This window comes from Tribolium castaneum, chromosome 10, assembly GCF_031307605.1.
Source record: "Tribolium castaneum strain GA2 chromosome 10, icTriCast1.1, whole genome shotgun sequence".
NCBI lineage: Eukaryota > Metazoa > Arthropoda > Insecta > Coleoptera > Tenebrionidae > Tribolium > Tribolium castaneum.
Window position 1 is genome coordinate 4,894,266 of NC_087403.1, and position 23,405 is coordinate 4,917,670.

Here is a 23,405-nt window from a genome sequence, read left to right on the forward strand (position 1 = left end):
CTCAAGTTTTAAGCTTAGTACAGTGGATTTCCTCGAACATGGCGACGTGTGAACACCTGGGGGTTAGTTATGAGGGCCTCGATTGCCGATCTCACTTACAAGTTGAAAATCGGTGCCGAAACACGGATTCGTTTACGCAAAAGATCCGCGGGGCACGAGCTGGTGGCGGCGAGGGTGCGCGAAACCACGCGTCTTAGGGCGCACGCTTGCACTCGCGAGGAGGGAGAATAAGTCGGGGGCGGCAAAGCCGCCGGCTATGTGATTTAGTTTCTACCCTCTCCACGCGATGTCCGCACAACTGGTGTTCGCTTGTAATATTGGGAATCGTCAGTACATTTGCACACGCGACCCGATGCGACAAGAAGCGCGCTATTTTACCCTTGATTAATTAATCCGACACGAGGGATGTGTTGTTGTTCCCGGTGTTTTTGATGTGTGAGTGCGGTCGGAGATGAAATGAGATGATGGCATGTGCGACTTCACTGTGGTAACTCGGTGCAGTCGGCACTATGTGGACGTTCCTCTGCTACTTTACGGTCCTCGCAGCGTGGATCTTCGCCTTCGAAAAGCGCATCTTCGGTAAGGCACGCTCGGCGGCTCAACACGGCTCCCTCCTTTGTCTCAACCCTCAAATCCACACGTGATTTCCGCCACCGACTAATTACTATTTATGATACAAACAAGTGCCTTTGCGCCCAGACAATGCAACAACTGCATGACTTGTGTTTGCAATCAATTTCGTTTGAAGTGGCAATGCTTTCAATAAAAATATTATGGATATTCATACAAATAAATCACGCAATTATGATATAAAGCGCTGAATTATCGCGACTCAAAATTTAGGATCGTCGGATCACCGGGCTTTATCTTTATGACGTTGTCGCTTCTAGTGTTGTTTCCTACTAAAAATCATTCGATAGCACTTTAATGATAATATATCACCAAAATTAATCGGTCATTTCGTATCGTGCAATCTGAACGAAACCCCTCGACCAATTATCCTGATTAAGGAACCACACTTTGAGCGCATAAAAAACAAACAAATCTTCCGATCCCCGTTACGAACAACATAAAACTAATACCACACGAAATGTATACTGAAAAAAATACACCAAATCAACACATTTCCATCGATATCCATTAAGACCTAATGAAATTGAAACAGATTTGTGTCACGTGTATATCATCAGAATTGACAAGATATTAAACATGGCCTTGTCATATGTCGTTTTTTACACACGCGTGCCCTCCACGAGACATTTCCTAGGTGTATACGAATCAAATATGTATTATACATGCCATTTGGAGAAATTACCTTATAAATTGTGTTATACATGAGGATTTAATGTCATCACTGTTCAGCATGTTACGTTTCTTTTTGAGGAAATCAGGAAAAATCCATTTCGTTCATTCCAGCCTTATCCAACCGAAATTGTTTAAAACAGAAAGAAAACGGCCAGTCCTTAAAGATCCAGCCGTTTTACCTGGTTTTTATCCCATACATAAAACAAAATGCCGCCATCTTCATTTAAGTCTGGCACAGAAAAGTATGCCTGTTAAAATTTCCCTTTACGTTTATAGCCTTATTATTTTTAACAAACCACTCGGAAGCTGTAAATTACCTAAAATATTTTGGCGCTTCCGCTGCCCTACTAAAAATCCTGTCTTCCTCCATTCAAACAAATCACTGTTTGCATACAAGGAAAGCCACTTTTTCAATTTAAATTCTCTTTTTTATATGGACAAACAGAATTAAATTACTCTTGTTAAACATTTCCCTTATACCGTCAACAAAAAGTTTGATTAAATTCATGTGGGAAAAGATAAAGCTTTATAAATTCAAGGCACGTGATCGCTTTCTTACGACAGTTCCCTCAAACTATTTCTGAACAATCAGAAAAATAATTCTCATCAATTGGTCAGCGATAAAGGAAACGTGAGAGAAAGTTCGTAAAAGAAAAAACACAAGCAAATAAGGAAAAATATTTTCATTTTTATTAAAAATGTACACCACTTTGATGAAACTTTCTTTAATTCTTTTGCAAAATACTGAAAGTGTGTAACAGCTATTGAAGCCCGTGTTACATGTAGCATGAATAAAAGTTTGGTGGAAGTTTTACAGCGGCGCTTTAGCGGTGGAATAATTAGAGAGGTGGGTGTTAAAAGAACAAGGTTTGGGTAGAATTAGGCAAACAAACGAAATTCTTGGGAAATAGGGTAATTATTTGCAAAGTGAGTATGAATGCGGCATTTTCAAGAATTATGCTTACGAATAACATCGAAACTGCTGTGGTAGCAACATATATTACAGAGACAAATGGATGTAGAACGAGAACTAAGTGAAACAGTGGACTGAAATAGGTGAGAGCCGAGAAATGTGTGGAATTAGCCTCGAATATAGCCAATGAAAAGAGGATCCAGCCGCGCCAAAAACTTACAACAGCCGTCGGATCTCAAATAAATATACCTCACACTTGGATGCACCATTTCTTACCCTCTGTTTAATACCACTTTCTCATCTTTTTATCCCGGCTTGATAACAGATAACTTACTACTAAGAACACCACGGGGGACTTTCTCCTCTAAAACTCGTCCCTCTTCCCTAAACTTTATTATATAATTATACTCTCTTTATGTATAATAATATTATCTACACAATCAATTACATTGTTTTCAGACAAAGCAAAAGCCTTTCATCCCTTTGCACAACACATCCGCTTAAGAATACAGGGCCATATTCCATTTTACGTCAAAACATATGTACATTTTCAGTGAACATAAACACATACTTAAATTAATATTTTCGCTCCTGCTGCAAGTCTAATTTTTCCACGTCATTTAATACAAAAGCCGACAATTTTAACCCGTTTCCAACAAATCATCCATTCCAAGAACACTGTAAGTAAATTGAAGATTCCACCCATCCCACAAGGCGCCAAAGAATTTTTAATCTTTCCACGGCTGAACTTGATCGATAGGTCATTTGACTGTTAGAAACATCACTGCTCCACAATAAACGAATTATTGATAACGAACCGAACTCTGGCTCGCTTATTTCCAGGCAATGAAACTAACATAGGTGTAAATCAAGAATAATACATATGGCCTAGTGCTCTCTCCACTTTGTTCAAATATTAAATTCATTTGCACCGACTCAGCTCACTAATGCAACGAAAAATAACACTCTCCATCATACCAAAGTATACGTAATCATCATTAATAATAATTACAAACTATAGGCCAGTCCTTCATATGCTGTTATTATCAAAAATTACTCAACTTGAACTGGTCATGTAAATTAGAGAGAAAAAACCCAGATAATGCGATAATATTTATTTGAAACGAGATGTCATTATACCACCCTTCACAAGTATTGTGTGATTTTTACGACATAACATCGATTTTCTCGAATTTCTTTCTTTGCTTTGTCCAACTGGACTCGAAGTTCTTTCAGTTGGAAAATCTGCCTACCACCACCACCGACTTCGACAAAGACTTAAGAAAATCGACCGAAACGTATTATCAAAGACACGAGGGTGCCACCCTACAAAATCCCAGATATTTTTCTGTTTTGATTAGTTCTTATTTATTAGGAGAAATGTAGACATTTTCCCTCATAAAACCTTTCATCTCCAAATATTAAATATTAAACCGTCGTAAAATTTTTAGAAAGGGAAATGGCATTCTCACAAATTTACAAAATGATGTGACACTTTATAGCCCCAGCTTGCGTATATTTAGGAAAATCACCCACGAAAAAAATATTAACATTAAATATCCCATCCCAAAAAACCGCTATTTTCAGTAATTTTTTTGACTGAACGAGTAAGTACGTAGAAATATTATACTTTATTGGAATGCTAAGATTGAAGATCATTTACAGTAGCTTTGCTTAAAGCTCTGACTGAAGAATCCACTTTAGACAGCAAAGCGCAGTTTTCTCTCGTATTCCCATTATTATCCCTATTTTATGTGTGCGAAAAATTTCCTTCCGGCCATTAAGAGAAGAAGATCTAATTTAGTCGATTTTCCATTTTAAAAGATTGCTTGGTTGTACTGCAATTGTAATGGATTTTATTACGCTTGTAGAGACTGTAAAAACGAGAGAAGATTCTCTTCAAAAAGTCATAAAATCAAGCAAGGAAATTGTGTGTACAAATGTGCTGAAACATTTGGCAAGCTTACGAAATTTAGTTTTCATATTTGAGATATTTCCACAAATAAGGTACTAATCGATTCAAAGGATGGATGATTGATGAGAGATGCATAACACTTGTTGTGTTCGTGTACTGAATAATCGCCAGATACATACATATGTCAGTTTCGCATTGAAAGTTTCAGTTTATTGTTTTATAAGACAGCGAAGTTTTTTGAGGAAAGTGAAGGTGTCCATCCATCACTAGTCAATAAATCTGCAATCAGTGTGGTAACATTTCTTCTCTGAGAGAACAGTATCACAACGGAGTAACATATTTTTTGCTAGCCGTCGGTAAATGTTAGTCATCTTGTTCAAACTTGGTGGTCGTCTCATGTTTACAAAAAGTAATACCGCCTGAGAGAATATTTCGAAGTTGTGCGAAACTTTCCCGTAATAATTATGAAAATTGTTTGAAATTGAAAAATGTTTCGTCTGGTGTGTTTTCGAAAGCTAAATCAATTAGTTTGTTTCAGTGTTGAAGTACGAGTAGGTAAAAGTTATCGAGATGGGATATTTTAATAAACTTTCTAGCGGCTTCGTGATTAGATTTGAAATTAAATAACCGATCCCCTATTGAAATGCCGTAAAATTTCGAGGAAATAAGTGGTTCTTGTTAGTTTTGTACTTTTGCAGGATGTTCATCAATTTTGTGTTGGGTTTGGTTGGTGTACCTTATTTAATATTGGCAAAAGCCGCTTCCTTTTAGAGAATAATTTTGTGGGCGGTTTGTGGCACAATACCATTATGCAAATTATTAATTATTACTGTGGCGTGTTTAAGCGAATTCCAAGAAATAATCCGAGGTAATTATTTGTGTGCTTTAATAATCGGCTCTAAAAAAGTGGGTTCGAAATGAAACAACAAGTGAAAAAAATGAAATATGAACCAAACATTTTAAATATGCAAAAAGTGAAAGGGTGTTATTGCCGGGTTGGTGTATCAAAGCTCAAAAAATCTCACTGTGTGGCAGAAGGAATGTAGAATCTGCAAATTTAGTAGTTAAGTTTGGAAAACTCCCTTAAGTATCCGAGGTCTACGGAGAGAACTGATAGGATCAGAGAGGAGGCATTTTGCTTAGAATTTTATTTTGTGCGGAATCTTGAGAATTTATTTGCATAACGTTTTATAAATAAAGAACGCGAGTCAGATGATTGATTTTTAATAGGTTGCTTGGGGACTTTGAGTTTCGGGAAGCATAAAAGGTAATTTTAACCTTTGAATTGTCGGTGCAAATGTGAAATTTCGTCAAGAGCGCCATTTATAGTATATTAAGATTTGTCTGAATCGATATTACACAACTCAAATCAAGCCATTTCAATGTGAGGAGCATTTCAAATATGACGCTTCTGACGTTTATATTGCTTTTTTGTATTTCATATAGACATGTGAGTGTTGTAAACATTGTAATATATCGCGCGGCCGTTCTGCCTGAGCAATTTTTATCGCATAAATCACAATTCGAATTCTTGGCGAAAATGACAAGAAAGTTATGGAATTAATTAATCACATAAGCGTCGTATCACATTTCCATCACAAACTGCACAGTTCACTGTCTTGTTTGTTTTATTTTGCAGATGTAACGAACCTGCCTGTCCAAAGTATCATCATCAAAGCGGGCGAAAACAAATCTCTTGCTTGTCCTGGAGTAAACGAACACTCTTTAGTGATAGCCTTAGAATGGCTCTCTCTAACTCACAACGTCAAGCTGGTGGAGTTCATGAGTGATTCTACAACGGTCTGGGTTAATCAACATCGCATTGCACTTCTTCCTGATACTTTCGGATTAAGTTTTCATCCCGCAATTGCCGAGGACAGTGGTGACTATGTTTGTTTAGTTAATAGCAGACCCAAGCCGGACGGCATCGTTCGTCTCATAGTGCAAGGTATGAATTTCTCGAAAATTTACTTAACTAAACCTAGACCAAAAATTCCTCCTGCCGACCTACCCAATTATGTGTCCAACTCTAAATGGACTGAACTTTAATTATTTAACAAATCTCGGTTACGAGGACCTCGTTCTGGCACATCTGCTTGTTTCCTCACAAACTGCGGTTTACTCTCATTACTGTTATCGCAAATGTTGCATAAGATGAGAAAATTCGGTCAATTTTAAGAACTTTCCCTGCGGAGAGCGACTAACCAAAAAACTTCACAATGAAGCGCAATGTATTATTTCCTTTTTCAACTCTTTAAATCGGCTTTACGCCGACGAAAAGTTTAACGACCTTATAAATCATCTTTCTGGATTTAACATTACATGTTTCTTTTGTATTATTGACTTTTCCGGTAAAAGGAGTGAAGCGGAACATAAAAATTAATGAAAAATGTAATATATCTCGTGCTATTCAACCGTACAAAATATACGCCATACTCCACTTAAATATATTAATAACCGTTCAACGGTAAAATTGAAAATTGATTCGAATTTTCTTAAAAATTACTTTTACAACTTACTCCGCGTCCCAGTTTGCCACAAACTTTTCACCTAAAATCCCACAATAAAGCAGAGCTTAAAAACAATTTAAATAGTACCTTGCAATCAAAACAGTGCGATATTCATTGATGGAAATATAATGCTGTTTTAAGCCACTTTAAAATAACGTAACAACGCAATCAATTTAGTAAACAGAACTGAATCTATTTATCTTAAAATGCGGTTCAATTTGGATGTGAACGTAAAATAAAAACGAAGGATTTCGCATCATCAAAATCCCGCAATTAAAAACTTTTAACCTAGTTTCACTAAAACTAAAATTAACGTTAAAGAATTCTCATTTTAGCAACAAGGACGACTTCATTTAAACACTCTATACATCGAACTCGCTGCAAATTAAAGACAAGCCTGTCTTCTTTTTTATTTTACCCTTGTTTCGCGTTTTGTCGCTTGTCTAGATCTCCCATTGATTATATCTCACTTAAAAACGTGTCCCCAAGGCAAAAATGCAATACTTAATGAAACATTTGGTCATGCATAGCTAATGCGTTAGAATCAAATTAACCAAAACGTTGAATTTTCAAGAGTTCTTCATTCCGTTTGAAATAACTAAAATTGCTCGATTATTTTATGTAACGCTGGAGCATAGTGCTATTTATTATGAGAAACACAATGCCCTTAATTGAACCCTTAATCAATATGGGCACGTGATTCTTTTAAAATATTGCTTGAATTTCCAGTTTGTAACTTTCAAATTATAGCACATTACGCGTTTTAATAAATGTTTCAAAATTGCAGCTTGAGAGTATTGTTCTAATTTATCCCTTTCTTTGTTAAACTAGGTCGAACTAAATTCGTACCATTATTTATGCAAAATAGAAGTTTACAATTTAATGCCTCTATTTAAACAGCTATTTGTTTTATTTATTTTTGGCACTTAACTGAGATTCTGAATACAATTTATATCATCCCGTTTATGACGGCTGCAAACTTTCTGCATCTGTACAAATTTTTTCATTGTGTGTAAATTTAATTTCATTGTATTTTCGCATATGCAACGCCGTTCCGCTTGTAAAATATTAAAATCAAGTTTTCAGAATTCTGGAAACATTAGGCGGTTAAATGTAAATTTTTCTTAATTGAATTTATTATATTTAATCGAATTTTTCGGTAGGACAGTTCGATTTATGTAAAAGCAATAATATTAAATTATTGAAAGGATCAAGTTGTATAACATGAAAAAATGTCCTTTCAGAACCTGTTCTCTGGAAGTTATATACTACCAGCAATCTTCTTTCTTTCATTTTATCTTGGTGAAAGGCGAAAAAAATGTCTATTAATATTCATGGGTTAAATCGGGGACATGATAGCCGCTATGAATTAAATTGGGCGGGTGGACTTGGCAAGAAACACCCTCTATATATGAAATGATTTTATTGTGAAAGTGCGAAGTCTATCGATTTAATCTTTGAGGGTGGCAAGTAGATTGTCTTTGCGGTTTTCTAGTTTAAGTGAGCGATTGTTGATGCTGAATATGTTTAATGTAAATGAAACGGGAGTCGTGCGAAACAATATAAGTGAATGTGCGCGCGTAGTGGCGCATTTTACGCGTTGGTAATTTTGATTTAGCAATTTTCGAGATCGAATTTGTCGACTGCAGCCAGCATCCGAGGCGAAATAAAGCATGCTGAAAAATATACGAGTATTAGCCGATCCCCTTTGTCTTTTCTCAAGCGAAAGCTCGGACTACACAGGCAGCCAGGGTCCGTTTAAACGCGATGAACACTTTTACGTATCATTAAAAACTTTAGAGCCGCATACACACGATTTCGTCCCCTTTTAATGCGGCAATCGGATTAGCAACTATGCACCATACAGATATTGCCGATATCCGGAAATGATCAAGTTAAACGCACCTATTTCCCGGAAACTGCGCCCCATTGTTCTTTGATTTCGTTTAAATGCATGAAACATGAAATGAGGTGTTAAGCCCTGGAGATTTACCAAACGCAGACAGTCGTTACGCAAAGAGAGGACGCAGCGACCGTTTAAGCTCAGCCGGTCTCCGGCTCCGGTCGCCGGTCTCTCCTTCCGGTGAACTGCAAGTGTTAAACTGAATCGATTCCGGGTAGCTATCGTTTAGCGAGCCGTCGCTGGTCCCATCCTTGCGTGCCATTGCCGATAATTACACTGTTTAACTAAATGGAAAAACGCAAATTGTTTCCTACAGAATAAACCGGTTTCACTCCGCAGAATCCACACCTCTTCGACGCACTCAATTCACGCCTCCCGCCACACTTTAATAACAGATCTCAAACTCACGAAACAGACTCACAGAAACCAGCTACAACTGAGAACGCTGTTTAACTACTATATACGCAGTTATCACTGAGTAACTCAGTTAATTTCCTCGACGTGAGACGACCCTGTGCTGGATGACACAAATTTTCATCATCCTTATCATTCCAACGCTAGAAACCGCGAAATATGCGACTGCACACCTTTTAGGGATATTTCACAAGTTTATTATATGCTCTCCTCGCATTCCGTTTTAGCATGCATGCACAAAGAATGAAACGCAAAACACACAACGCGAAAGCATTGACTGATTTTTTAAGTGCTTTGCATTTGTACAACACATCTATTACTTTCCTCAATCTCACAGTCCCATTTTATCAAATAAATTGCGCATCTAAAGAGCCAAATAAGGAACAAAAGTTGCGGAAGCATATTGATGCTCGACACTGGCAACGTATTTGGCTTGAAGGACAATTGATCAAAAAGCGTGTTTATTTTTTTAATTGATATTTTACTTTTTCCATTTGATGTATGCAATATGTGCCGTTCGAAGCGTCCTCAAATGGATGTTCTTTTTGAATCCTGAAGCGCTTTTATGTTTTTTGTGTGAAAATGTGTTTTTTTTGTAGATGTGCCTGATGCGCCGGGTCGCCCTCTCATCGTCAGCTTTACGTCTAGGTCGGTCAACCTCTCGTGGGCCCCCTCGCAAGACACGCACCACAGTCCAATCACTCACTATATCATCCACACTCGGTAAGTGTCCCATTCTACCTCCCCTAAATTTGAAAAATGTCAAGGCCACCGCTCCCTACCACTGATATATAACCGATAATAATCGCCATCCTCACCACCCTCATCACCTGTCAAAGCTCGCTGTGAGTTGTAAAAGCATTTCATTTTCATGAAAACACAAACGTATCCCAGTGTCAGTGCGGTTTACTTTCGTACCAGGATTATGATGAATCCTTGTCGTTAGTCAAAATATTTAATCATTCAGCCGCGTTGTGCTAACTTAATTGTCATCGCTTCCATTGAATTTTACAAAGAAGCGGGGCCTCTCCGATTCGTCAAAAACGAACACTGAAAGTGATACGCCAAAATCAACGCTACGAACCCTATACTTTCGTATTTTTCTCCCTAATTTTCAAGATTTTGTATTTTACGCGTTACGACGAATTGAAACACACCGAACACTGAAACAATAACAAGCGGCTTTAACAAACTGGGTTAATCAAAAACAATACAAATATTTTCAATTAAATATAATTCCAACCTAATCTAAAATTTAAAACACACTTCAAAAATGGTGGATGCGCCGGGCGAAACCCGGTAATTGTCGTAAACAAGGCTCTGTGTCCATTAATTGCGTCATGGACTACACACAAAGAGGACGAAGTTAGTAGCCAAATCTAACAAAACATTTGCTCCCAAATTTTCATTGTCTGCATTGTTGGTTATCTTTAAACAATAAACATATCAGACAAATTCCAATTGATCACGTCTGGATTGTTGAAAATACAAATACAGACAAAGCTGAATTATTTGCTTAATCCAGTTTACGAAGAACTGGCCCCAGAAATAAATTTAAACCACTTTCAGTAAGTAAAATCGTGTTTAAATAAATCGAGAAGAAAATATGATTTTTCTAAGTTAATAATATACAGTGGAGTATAAATCCCTTTTGAAGTTATCAAGGGTATTATAAACCAATTGCCTTTGCTGAATCAATGGCTAACATAAAATATTATTGAAACGGCAAAGAAACGAGAAATTGAAAAAAAATTGTGCCGTCTTCAGGGAGTCGAATCGATTTGAAAAATATTCTATGCATAAATTACAATTGGAAGTATAAACATATAAAAACACCGGTATTTTCACCTCAAATTTGATAATAACCTCGTGGCTGATGCGCCGCCAACAGGAAAAATCCATTTGATAAATAAACAAAAATTACTATACCATCCAAAGGCATTAAGTCCAATAATGAAAAATAAATTTTCATTTTGGCTGATCCTTAACTTTATAAATTAGTTTAAAGTTGTTACTTATTCGTGTGCTTCCATAATAAAATTGCTTTAAAATTTTTATAACGTAGTTTGTTAAATTACATTGAGGAAAATGTTGGATAGAGAGAGTATATTTTGTATTCAGAGATTTCCCGTAATATGTTGCCGAGGTCTTTTAGCCATTTAGTTTAAAAATTTGTTTGCTTGGCGAATTTTCCGATAGTTTACGGCCTCGCTAGTTTAAAATTAAATTAAGTTGTGCGATTGTAGGCTTGCTGATTACGTGAAAGATAGTTAAAAAATAATTATTAAAAGCTCAAGCTTTATGATTTTTTAGATGAATTTGCATGTAACATGTTAATTTCTTTTATGTATGCATAGAGGTCATACTAGAGCGTTTAGATAAATTAAGAGCAACAACGTCATAATTTACGTTCAAAATTAAAAACACCGCTCTGATACGGGTGATATGCCTACGCCCCTTTGTAATTCAGCCTCATCTATTTTCGTTGGCCGATTTACATCAAATTTTATGGAAATAAATAAAAATATATCAGATACATCTGATGTATTTTTACCATTTCGGAAGTTGTCGTAAAAATGATTTAAAATTTTACGTTTATTGTTCCGCGAGGACACGGTAATCATGACAAATGTAATAGATATACAGGATGGTCTGTCCCGTCCTTAACGATAAAAATAAATACTGACAAATTCACGTTTTTCATTCTCGTTTGTTTTATTAAATTAACTTCATGCACTGTTTCGCGTAAATAACGCCAACTTTATTATTTTTAATGACGCTACACGCCTAAAAATTGTTTTGTTTCGATATAACTATATCAGTGGACTCTTCAGTTTTTCAGTTAGAATTTTAAGTACTTTCAATTAGAGCGGTGACAGTGATTTACTGATTTGTCGCTTATTTCTGGAATATGCAAAATGTTAATCTGTCGTGATCAGAGACCATACATATTTATGTATTCGCCCTTCAGAATGTGAAGTTATTATTAATGCCTTATTGCCGGGAGGGAGAAGTCCCTCAGGGATCCCCATGCGTCATATCAACGACATATAGTAAATATGTTTGATTTGTCAGAGGGAGAAAATGCACGCACACAAAACTATTTCACGGAGTTTAGTCACTTTTGTCGGAGGAATTACATTAAGTGGGAGTGGCCATAAACTCTCCTATGTGGGTGTGAATAATGCTAATGAAAAATTATCAGCATTATTTTAATGACATGACAAATCCGAGACGCTTTATATCCCTTAGACAAATTGTGTATCAACATACAGTATATAAAGAAAAAGTAACATGATAAATGAAGAAAAAAATCCAAAGCCGTTTCATCGACTTTTTCAATAGGGGCGCTGTGCACGGCTGCTTTTATAAAGAACATTTACTTTCAGTTCGGTTGTACGACGTCGAAATAAAAATTTAAGCTCGAATTTCCATTCGCTTTTAACAATTCAACCAAGGAATTTTTATCACATGCAGATTTGCCTAACGGCGCATTCACCATGTCCAACTGATGGGCGGCAAAAGAATGACCAAAATCATCGACTAACATGGAATTGTGTTGGGAAACAAACAAATTACAAACTTCCTTCTTATCCACTTTCTTTGTTGTGTTTGATCTGCAGAAAAAGACTGTATTGTTCAAACGACATATGTTCATGATTTTCTTCGCGAACTTTCCCTTGTACCAAGACATTTTATTTATACTATTCTATAACTTCAATTCGAAGTATTAATAAATTAATTAAGCTACACTAAACTTTGAAAGAATTTATTAATTTTATGTTTACCTGAAAGTTCGATGTTTTGATGCCACGACTGAAATACATATTTAAAATTGATCTATTGATGAAACTTCCGTGCTTTCATCCTCGCTGCAGCAAAATTGCAAATTTTGAGAGAAAGACTCTGATTATTAAACTTTGATTTCTATTCACCGAATGGTAGAAGTTAATTAAGTTAGAAATTCCTCTAACATGTTTTTCGTTCAACAAAATAGTAGTATAATATGTGTAAATTTTTAATTTTAATTTTAATTATTGTTGAAAAAAAATGCATAGAAAATAGAAAAATGGCAGAAAACTAGGCATAATAATCCGAGTTAAAAAGTTACACATGTAAGACTACTGAAATTTAATATCTCAATAAACGATATGTTAACAAACAAAATTTTAATTACTTAAAACTTGAGCCAGTTTGTTTTTAGTGCATTTCCACTGACAAAAGCTTTTCTGCCAGAACAATGTTTGTGCACATGTAATTAGCTTAAAGAACAAACTAATTACTGGCGCTTTTAGTTTTGATTTAATTTAAACCGCGGCACTGTTATAAAAAGAAGTAAAAAAGAAGGTAATCCATTTCTACCTTGCAAAGTCAAAATCAATTGATTTTAACGTCATTTGGTGTGATACTTTTCCGCGTGATTAGATTTTGATGTGTTAGGGTTCGAGTTCTTTGTATCTTGGGTTCGAATATAATAGACAAAGGCCCTGCCAAAAGCTCTAAATGAAATTCAAATCTGGTTTCATCTCACACTTTGCTTCATGTAATGGAATTGTTACTTTCTTGCCGCGATAAAAATTGAATTAAATCGACGTCTGCCATAAATTATTTCCTTCTAACGATCCCAAAACAATTACTTTTCTTGTATGTTATTGACTTGTTTAAAGCGAAACTCTTGCTGTTTTAATCACTAACGATGCCACCAATGAACACACCAAGAAGTACGTCTACACCACAAACATCAAAGCTCATTCTAATTATTATTAATTACTTTTGTTTATTAATTAAATTTATAAAACTCTACACAAACTTCCAACTCTCAGTCAATTATTTAATGATGAAAGAATGTCGCCGAAACAGGGCTTCCCAACAAACTTTCTCAGTCACATCACAATTTTAGATTGCACTATAATAGGAATTATGTAATAATTACGACTTGATGCTTGTGAAAAATTAATTAAGCAAAGTTTCTATTATTTGAATTAAGTTCTTACCACAAATCCTGGAAATGTTTACATTGTCCTTAATAACATAAATTAAACGCGAACTAAATGCAGTTGTGCATTCGTGGAATATTGTACTACATATTCATTTAACACCCAATGATTTAAATTTAATGAAATTGCAAATGTGTGCAGGTGTCATCTAGGAACTTAAAGTTCCGCAACTTTGCCGGCCTTCAGGCGTTTATCTCGACACTATATAATAGAATTTTATAGTTAACACTAACTGCAGAATATTCCATTAGTGCATCTCCCTCTTTTGATAAAAATCTAACTTCAGAAATAAAATTTTGCAAATTGTGTTCATGCTTGGTCAATATTGCACTTTGTTGATGTACGAGTACGTTTTTATTGTAAAACTGGAATTCAACAAGACTTTTGATGTCGCTTCTGCCTATCACACAGATAGCTGCTGCTAAACTGACAGTTTTAATTCAGCGATAAATTGATTTTTCCTACGAACACGAAATCTGAAACGAAAAAAGGACTGTGATATTTTTCCACAAATGGTGGTTAAATTGCGAAGTGCTTCCGTATTTTAATGCTGTATTTTATTAATATAACCTTTTGAATATGTTTTTAATGGTACGGTTGAGTCTCTGAAAACTATAAACAAAAGAAACGTTGAAACTGTGGAAAGTTAATAAAACCGTTAAAACTGGATTATATGGATTGTAAAATTAAGGAATTAGTGTGCATTTATGGCCTGCGTTGGAACTATTTTAACTATGTTCATAGTGCGGTTAATTTAGTTGCTATAAAGTTTTGCATTTTTATTAAGCTGCCGTTAAATTTAATTACGTGGTTTAGTGTTGCGTTTATGTAATAAGCAAGGGTGTGTTTTTAATAATTTTCGAAAACTGTGAACTGAGGGTATATAGGTGGCATGAGCCTTTGTGTAGTGTATTATATTTTTACAAAAGACGACGAAAGTAATCCATTATTTAAAGTTCGGTTGTCATGACGTTCTGTGAGGATAACGTTCTGAAAGTGTTCTTTGGTGGGATAATGGGGTGGATTTTATAATGTTGCGAAAACCCAATATTCGAGAGACAGCGACCGGTCTCATTATTTTGTTTAAAAACATTGCATAAATACCTCAAGTCAAGTTATTGTTTTATTATTACGCGTAGTCTATAAATTAAATTTGCCATTAAGTCTCAAGGATAGTAAAGGCATTTTTACGTCCCTGCGATCCGAACTGTTGTTGATTGTTGTTTACTCAAACAAACAATACTCTATGGTATTCTAGGTTTTAAACACAAAGCCTTCCAATAGCATTACCTAGTTCAATAGCATGTACGAGATAGTTTAAATACTCATGAATTACGTTACATTTAGACCGTCGTAAATTTTAAACTTCACATTCAAATGCTCATGAGTTTATTGTATTTTTATTGATTTATTACTTGCCGGTTTTTGCAAACATACGGATTTTTCCGACGTATATATAGAGCTTCATCCACACCGACAAACCTACTCGCAATTTTAAATGAAATCCTTTATCTTTTATGACTGACTTTCAGAATGTAATAAAATCAGTTACAGTTCCACTTCTAACTTCTGGATTCGGAAAAAGCTTTCAGTGCAAAATTATAAATTGATGTTATCCCGCGTCAATAACATTTAGATTTTATTTTCACCTATCAAACATGGTTGTAATATTTGGCCAAAATAATCATAAAAATCCCCCAACAATCAACAAAAAGCAGCACAAAAGCTGCGGCTCTAGGCCAACTTTATCCACTTGAAAATCCTCAAATATCCATACCCCATCATCCTCGGACGCCCACAGAAAGCTTACGCAAGATTTACCGATACACACATTTCCTCAAATAGAATAACTATGAACAGACTTACTTCCTATTCAATTTTGTTGGACATAACTCCAACTTTTCCTTTCAACTGGACATCCATTACCATCTTATTTTGAATAAGAAAAAGGCCACTACCATCGCGAAAATGGCGCTTAATTCATTGAGGGAGCAAATGACTTCCTCTAATTCTATTAGAAAAACAATGATCGCCTGTAGCGATTGCTCCTCGTTAATTAATTTTGTTCAAAAACTAAAGTAAGTCTTTACTTCCCTCGTTAAAATGTTGATCTCCATATTCAAGGTAAAATAACGTGAACTATGGAAAAATAAAAGATCGAATTATTCTTTTGTCTTAGAGTCATAAGGTAACTTTCATAAAAGTTAGTTTCCATTTATTTTTGTGAAGCTTATACGTCGGACAAACTTTATCGGAAGGAAATTTGCGACAAATTGAGACGGAAAAATCCCGGCTTTCCTGTTTTATTAAAGTCTCTAGCTTGCTGCATAAAATATATAGGATGAGTCAAACGAAAAAAAACTATAAGTCATTATCCGGAAACTTAAAATTGTTTTCTCGTTATGCTTGTTGGTAGCAAAGATGCTCATTTATAATGCAGTCAGTCTTTAGAAGAAAAACTTTCAAGCTGAGGTAATTTGAATGTACGCGTTGATTTATAAAAACATCAATGCGCGGGGCAATTAACATGATCTGCGTTGGAAAATCGCGATTTAACAATGCCATTAAAAGCGGCAATTTTGGATTTTTTCATGTAACATGATGACAGTGATGCACAGCAGGATACTAATAACTTTAGAGTTGATGTTGGTGTCTAACAAACCGCTGTTGATTGAAACTATGGGAATTAGCTTGATGGCAATAAATCACAAAAATGAGCAAAACGCGGTTATTGGTGTTGATTATGATTTGGATCGAGCGGGTGAGGTTTGAGAATGTGAGAAGAGAAGTAATTAATTTCAAATAATGTGTGCGAGGGTATGAGCGAATAGGACAAACGGAGATTACATTATATAATGAATTCGGGTGACTGAAATTTATTAATGTTCCGTTCGTGCATAGCAGGATTCCTATGTTATCATGAAATGTAAAGTAAACCGTTAAGGCAATTAAGTATAATGAAGTGAAATTGACTGTGTTAATTTAAACATAGTCGATCGTCAATACGGTCGCCAATTAATGTCCTATTATATTAAATTATGGCGGGAAAGAAGTAGCAGCAGCACACCTAAATCTTGTACAGTTGCGCTGACGGCCGTAATAGCAATGAAAAGGAAGTGAAATAGGGAATGAATCGGTAACGATGTTGCCGTTTGCTAGTACTGGCAAATCGGGAGCAGTAGAGATAACGTCCCCGAATGGCCAGTGAGTAGTTCCAGTGGTGGCGCGATACGAAAGGCACTAGAACTTGCCTAACGGCACATTTCGTTCCACTGGGAATTCTCAATAAAACTTGGCAAAACTGAACGCTCAAATCACTGCAATCGACGCATATATTTCAAAATCGTCCGTACTTTTGTTTCAACGATATGTGTGTGCCAATATATTTCAATTTCGTTTTAGCTTCACCCAAAAGAAATCGGAAAACTGACAAAATAAAACTTTTATAAACTCCACCCTATTTGGCATAAATTCGTTTCCATGCACTTATTAAAGCCAAAACGGTTGTTTAATAACACGCATCCTTTCTCGTTTATACAAAACATACGAACCGGCCGATTTAGAATTAAACACATAAATCCGTTCATCAAAATAGCCCAAGGCTCGTTCTGAATTCAACGCCAACATCCATTTCTAAGCTCTTTATTTGCTAATTTGTGAAGATTTATTGTTTAGTTTTATCACGGTGCTCATTGTTCTTCCAAATTTTCCCTCGAATGTCCTGAATGTTTAACAATTAACGAAAACATCGATAGCATTTCTGCCGAATAATTCCGGAACAGCTTATATACACCCGTTTAGTTTTAGTGTGTTTATTTCCAACAGGTCATTTAACTGTGATAAAATAATTTCTGAAAGTCACCTCAATTAATTAAAAATCACTCATAACTTTCAACTTTAATAAAGTGGCACGCAACAATAGCACAGCATTTTCCTTTTCCGTATTTTTACAAAAGTTTGTGGAAACTAAACTACCAAAGGCACGGTTATCCGATAAAATATAAAGTACGAAAAGTCGCAAATAAAAAAATCGTCGACTTACCTTTTTTCTGGCGATGTTCTACCACAAAGACAACGAATCGATCCTACTTTTAGAAACTCTCTACAAGGAAATTCACGAAACTGAACAAAACCGAGTGTTAAGTGACTAAAAAATCAACCATTTCATGAATTAAAATTCAAATTTATTTTATAGTTAAAAATTGTAACAAAGCTTTAGTGTGAGTTGATCCTGAATAATAGATTTTACTGAAAACAGGTTTATAATGTAGTTATTTTCCATTGCATCGGTGGGTAGATTAAAGTTATTGTTTAAATTTTTGACAAAAGTGTCGAAAAACCAGAATATTGCTGGGAAAATACAATAACTAGTTTATTAAGCTCTTAAAACCATGATCATGACAGCATTTAACTCTTTAACTTCAAAATTAGCTACAGACATCTGTTATGTTGCTAAACAAGCCTGTTGGCTCCTCTCAAGCAAACTTTCTTTTGGAAAACGGGAGATCAGAAAGTTTCTGTTTTGTTCAAAGACGTTATCTTCCAATTTAAATTACTTTGGGTGAAATTTTTCGAACCGACCTAAACCAATACCTGAAGCAAATTTAAACGCGGATTTGATCCTGTCCGAGATTCAGGATATGTATAAGACCAGATCAGGAGTGCACCTTCAAGCCTGGATCTTTATAGGAAAGTTTGTCGCCGAAGTGGAGGTGGATTATCATGAATTGAGGGGTGGTGGCGCTAAGCGTGACAAATACTTAGTGGAAATGGGGGGCGACTGTACTAAAGTTGGAACGTAAATAAAGGGGTTCTTGTAGGTGAGTTATTAATCCAGCTGTCCGAATATGTGTAGCTGTGGCCATTGTGAAATTCTTTGGGCTTTTGCGCCGCTCACCTCAACATTTAAATTAATCACCGGCGATTTTTCACTTGCCACAGAAGGGCTGATTTAACCCTCTGTGCCCAAAGTTCGATTCTGTTGTTATGACGGAATGTCTCGTCAAAGAGATTGCCGGAAAAATGGTGACGTTTGATATATGGAGATCCCGATTGGCAGTGATTAACATTGTACAAAGCTCGAGAGTGTCTGTCTGAACAATGGACGCTGTATAGTATTAAAGATGTATAGGGTGTTTCTGAGAGTCGACTGTGGTAGTCTGTGGTGCATTGATGAAGTTCTAATTACGTCCACATGACCTCCAACATATTGCAAGGTTGGTGCGGCATATTGGACTGCTGTCATGTCAAAACGTCGGGAGCAAGCTGTACAGGAGGCGTCTGGGAGGTCCTGATCCAAATCCTCCCCAGCTCGGATGCAAGACGTAGGGTTTCTTCGTCACAATATCGTATAACATGGCTGCTTTTAATTCTTATTAATTGCGCTGGCGTACGAACATCGCTGAACGTTCTAAGTAAAGCGCGAGGTTTCTGTTTACACCGTGCGCTTTTTGGGCCATTTATCAGATTAAAGCTGATAAGTTTGCCGAACAGGTGCATGAGCTAAAACTTTTGAATCCAAAACTTCTGTTTGATTAAATGCTTTTTGTTTGCACTAATCCCGGTGTTTTATTAAGTTTCACTTATTTTAAGTGAAAGAGAATTGGAAGCGCGCTATAATCTGGCGATTCGTCCTGAAATTGCGTCCTGCCAGTTCGGCTTACGTTAGGCCGTCGAAATCTTAGGTATCTTGGCGATAAGGGTTCGAGTGGAAGTGCGGGTTTAAAGTCGAGCTGTCCGGCACAGCTGAGCTATTTTAATAAACTCACAAATCACCGATATCCGACGATATCGAAAATAAATACCGACCGAGTAAACAAAAAGCTGGTCGCATCCTGCCGCGAGATCGATTTCAGATCGGACCAACCGCCCCACTCGAACAGATATCCATTTATTGAAATAAGAATACCAACGCGATGCAGGATTCATCATTTCACATCGACTGACATTGCGGCATTGCCATTAACGAACTCAACGAACACTAATTCACTTTTCCCTATTAGATTCACCCTGTCAAATCCTTTTTAATTAAAATTTCTTTCTCTGCAAGATTGCACTCTTTTATATTATAAAACAACTGCAATTACTTTTTCCTCAAATAAGATGCCATCATTTTAAGCTGTCCGTGCTCCTAATTAATATTTTCACAACCATGCTCCCGCAAAAGATTGCTTTCTCATTATACTAAAATTACCTCAAAAGTCATGTCACGAACAAGCGCATTTTAACAACCACTAATTTTATATTTAGATATTTTTTCGAGCCAATCATCTATCAAAAAACTCATTATAATCTACGTTCAAAAACGCTTTTAAAAGTCCTTCAGCTAACTTTCCAAAGAACCCTACTGGGTATCAGTGCTTTAAGATTTCCAAGTAGCCACCGGAGAATTTTTTCAACTAAATGAACTTTCAATGTGAACGTTAATTAAATTAATGAAAAGAACCAACCACTTGAAATAAATTAGGCAACAATATTTTATTCAAGCTATCATAAAAAACGCAACTGAAAAGCTTATAAAACAAAATGATGTCTAAATAGAAGTATTTGAAAACAAGTGTGCTTGAAGCTCTCTTTTACAAAAAATAATGTTGATGGGCCTTTAAAACGTACAAAAGACCGTTTTTTCTAGCAACAATGTTGCTATTGCTACTTTGTTGTCAAATGATTTGTTTGTGGCTTCAAAGAAAAATAAATGTAAAAATTAGAACGCCACTTTAAAACAGGTTATTGCGGCTCTGGTGATAAACTCAAGAAATCTGTAAAATCCAAGTAAAAGCAAATAGCTTATAAAATTTTAATATACCTGAATATTTGAAAGCAAAGCATATTAAAATAAATAAGACGAGTTTGGGACTTTTATTTATTAACAATGTTGTACTTTGCGAATTTGAAATTTATGATCTAGTTTGTCCAGACGGAACATAACTCATACATTAATAACCCGATTATGAAATTAGGAGGGCAATAAGGAGCGGGCTTTCTTTGGTGTAAATGTAGTAAGCAGTTCATTTATCAGGGCTATATTACAGCTTATATCGAGAAGGGATTTATAGTAGCACACCAAACGATAAAGTCAGTATACCAAGAAATTAAATTTTATTAGTCCATTCAAAACTCCATTTGCTGCTATCCTCCCGAGTCATTTATAGTTAAGAAATAAAACAGCAATTAGAAAAAGGAACCGAAACAAAATAACACCCTTTAATTAAGTCAGTAAGACTTTTAATAGACATGGCAGCAAAATCAATAAATCAGAAAAAATTCAATTAGCGTATGTTAAGATGAGATAAGTTCAAGCGAGTAAATCAACTTATATGACACAAGAAAGCAAGAAGTAAGCGGTAACCCGAACATACACCCTCGGGCACAATTCTGGCGGAATTTCCTCGTTAAATAACGCATTTGTGCGTTATATGCTTTAACCATGCTTACTTAGAGCCGAAGCTTTAAAAATTCAACTCATTTCACGATATAACAGTCAAATATGTTTTTAAGTGTCGTTCGATTCTAACTTCAGAACCCCATCCCCAAGACCGCGTGAAAATTAAATTAACAACGAACAAACCAGTTTAATAACTTTTCCCTTACTTATCCAAAACTAGATTAATTCAGATACTATTTTAAACGCAATGCATTTACGTTATTAAATTTCCAACTTTTTGCTTTCGTCATGTAATTTTTCCGTTCGAACTTTCTATGAAGTTAAATGATAATTAATTTTCCGGCTATCTCCAATATTACGATGACATAAGCAAAAAATCCGACGAGTGGTCGGCGATTAAATCAGTTGATATAATTCTTACTTCCATTCTGAAGAAGCTGTAATGAATTACTCTTCTCTCCGGGCTTCCGAATTCTACTAGAAAACTTTTTTGTTACCGGCTAGCCGACAGGGAACCGACAGGAATGCCTCAGCTTATTTTTTTGTTTGAAAACTTCAACTCGGAATACACCAGAGAACGCCAAATTTAGAAAAATGAGCCAAACGCGATCTATTCTATCGATAGCGCGAGAAATGTATTTTCTAAACTAACATATTTTATTATTTACACCGTTCGAGCAATAAAAATTGCGACCATTAGATTCAGAGGTGCGTCAAATAAAACTACCAAGAAATAGCTCTAAAGTAAATTGAGGACTAGATTAGTAGTCTTTTATACGCGACTCGTAAGCACGCAATGCTACCTACTAATAATCTTTAATGATTAATTCGTCAAAACCCAACATTATTTAAAAATTAGCACGAAAGAATAAAATTACATAATAGAACTCCAAGCTGGTCGTTCAAACATATCCCAATTTATTGATTTATTTACTTATTTCGTAGTGCTTGATTAAATTTTTGAATAAATTTGAAATGATTAATCAGATGCAATCAATCATTCCATGATCTGAAAGATTCGAGTGACGTTTAATTTGGAGCAAACTGTAGGCAAATCGATCGAAATAGAGAAAAAGTATTGCATGCCATGCAATTACTTGTAGTTGACATTTTTCGTAAAATTGATTCCCGGAAAGTAAAAGTTAAGAGTATTTGAGTTGGCTTAAAGCGGTGCAACATTGTTAAAATGATTGATCCCGTTTCGGGTCAGATCTAAAACGTGGAATAAAATTGTCATTGCTTTGAATAGAAGTAATGCAAAGATTTTTCTTTCTTTCGGATAATATTTCAGCGATTCGTTTTATGCAGTGATTCTTAAGGATATCGAAATACCCTTATTACGTTCCTGCATGGTGGTCTCCAGGATTTAAGGATTTGATGGTAACTATTGAACAGGCGCGGTACAAAACAAAAATAAATATTGGTATATTATACGAACGGCTGAGCTACCGAAAAGCTTTTACGTTTCTTTTGTGAATTTTAAACAGGTATAGTCCGCAATCTAAAAGTATGTGTATAGAGAAGGATTCCAGCTTCTAGATAAAATGTAAATTTAATTAATCCAAATAAAGCCCTCGATTCGTTTGTTATTTAGACCGACGCGATTTCGGCGGTCGTTGCTGAAATCTGAAATTGTATTTTGTTGGCGACGAAACGTTTTATTTCTCGGCGTTTCATGAGACAACGTTCCAGTTATTGTGATTAAAACCTGAAATGATCGTGACGATTCCTGCGAGACTGCGACCTGCGTGTGTGTTTGTCCGAAATTTCAGCAGCTTTACACATATTATTTGTACCCTAAATTACTCTCTCGCATTACACGCTAATTTTTTAGCTTGCTCTCGAGTTTAACATTATTTAATCGCGGGCCCTCCCACTCTTCAAATTGACCATTACGAAAGCAGAACTCCAAATTACTTCGAAACTTTTCACAGTAAATAAAACTCGTTCTTATTAACGCACGCGTTTTTTCCCAGCATTTATTGCCAGGTATTCAAAAAGTGTTTTAATCTTGCGATGCTCCCTCGTGCAGTTTGAATATTAAAACAGCTAGCGAAGCAAATT

At 35.7% G+C, this 23,405-nt stretch overlaps 1 protein-coding gene and 1 non-coding gene across 4 annotated transcripts in view; one reads left to right on the plus strand and one right to left on the minus strand.

Annotated features, from left to right (window-relative positions):
- The first annotated feature begins 268 nt into the window (after positions 1 to 268).
- Positions 269 to 23,405, plus strand: part of Ptp99A (Protein tyrosine phosphatase 99A) — a 96,007-nt gene continuing 72,870 nt past the window's right edge. For 2 of the 3 annotated variants that reach the window (XM_015980167.2, XM_015980171.2), the window contains exons 1-3: positions 269 to 579; positions 5,773 to 6,081; positions 9,560 to 9,683. In XM_015980167.2, the coding sequence (XP_015835653.1) occupies positions 510 to 579; positions 5,773 to 6,081; positions 9,560 to 9,683 (503 nt within the window). In that variant the 5' untranslated portion in view covers positions 269 to 509. The remainder of the gene's footprint in view (positions 580 to 5,772; positions 6,082 to 9,559; positions 9,684 to 23,405) is intronic. The other variant, XM_008202362.3, reaches the window with a different exon arrangement.
- Positions 9,732 to 9,815, minus strand: Mir3886 (microRNA mir-3886). The gene has a single exon (NR_038743.1). It is a non-coding gene; the product is annotated as a microRNA mir-3886 (primary transcript).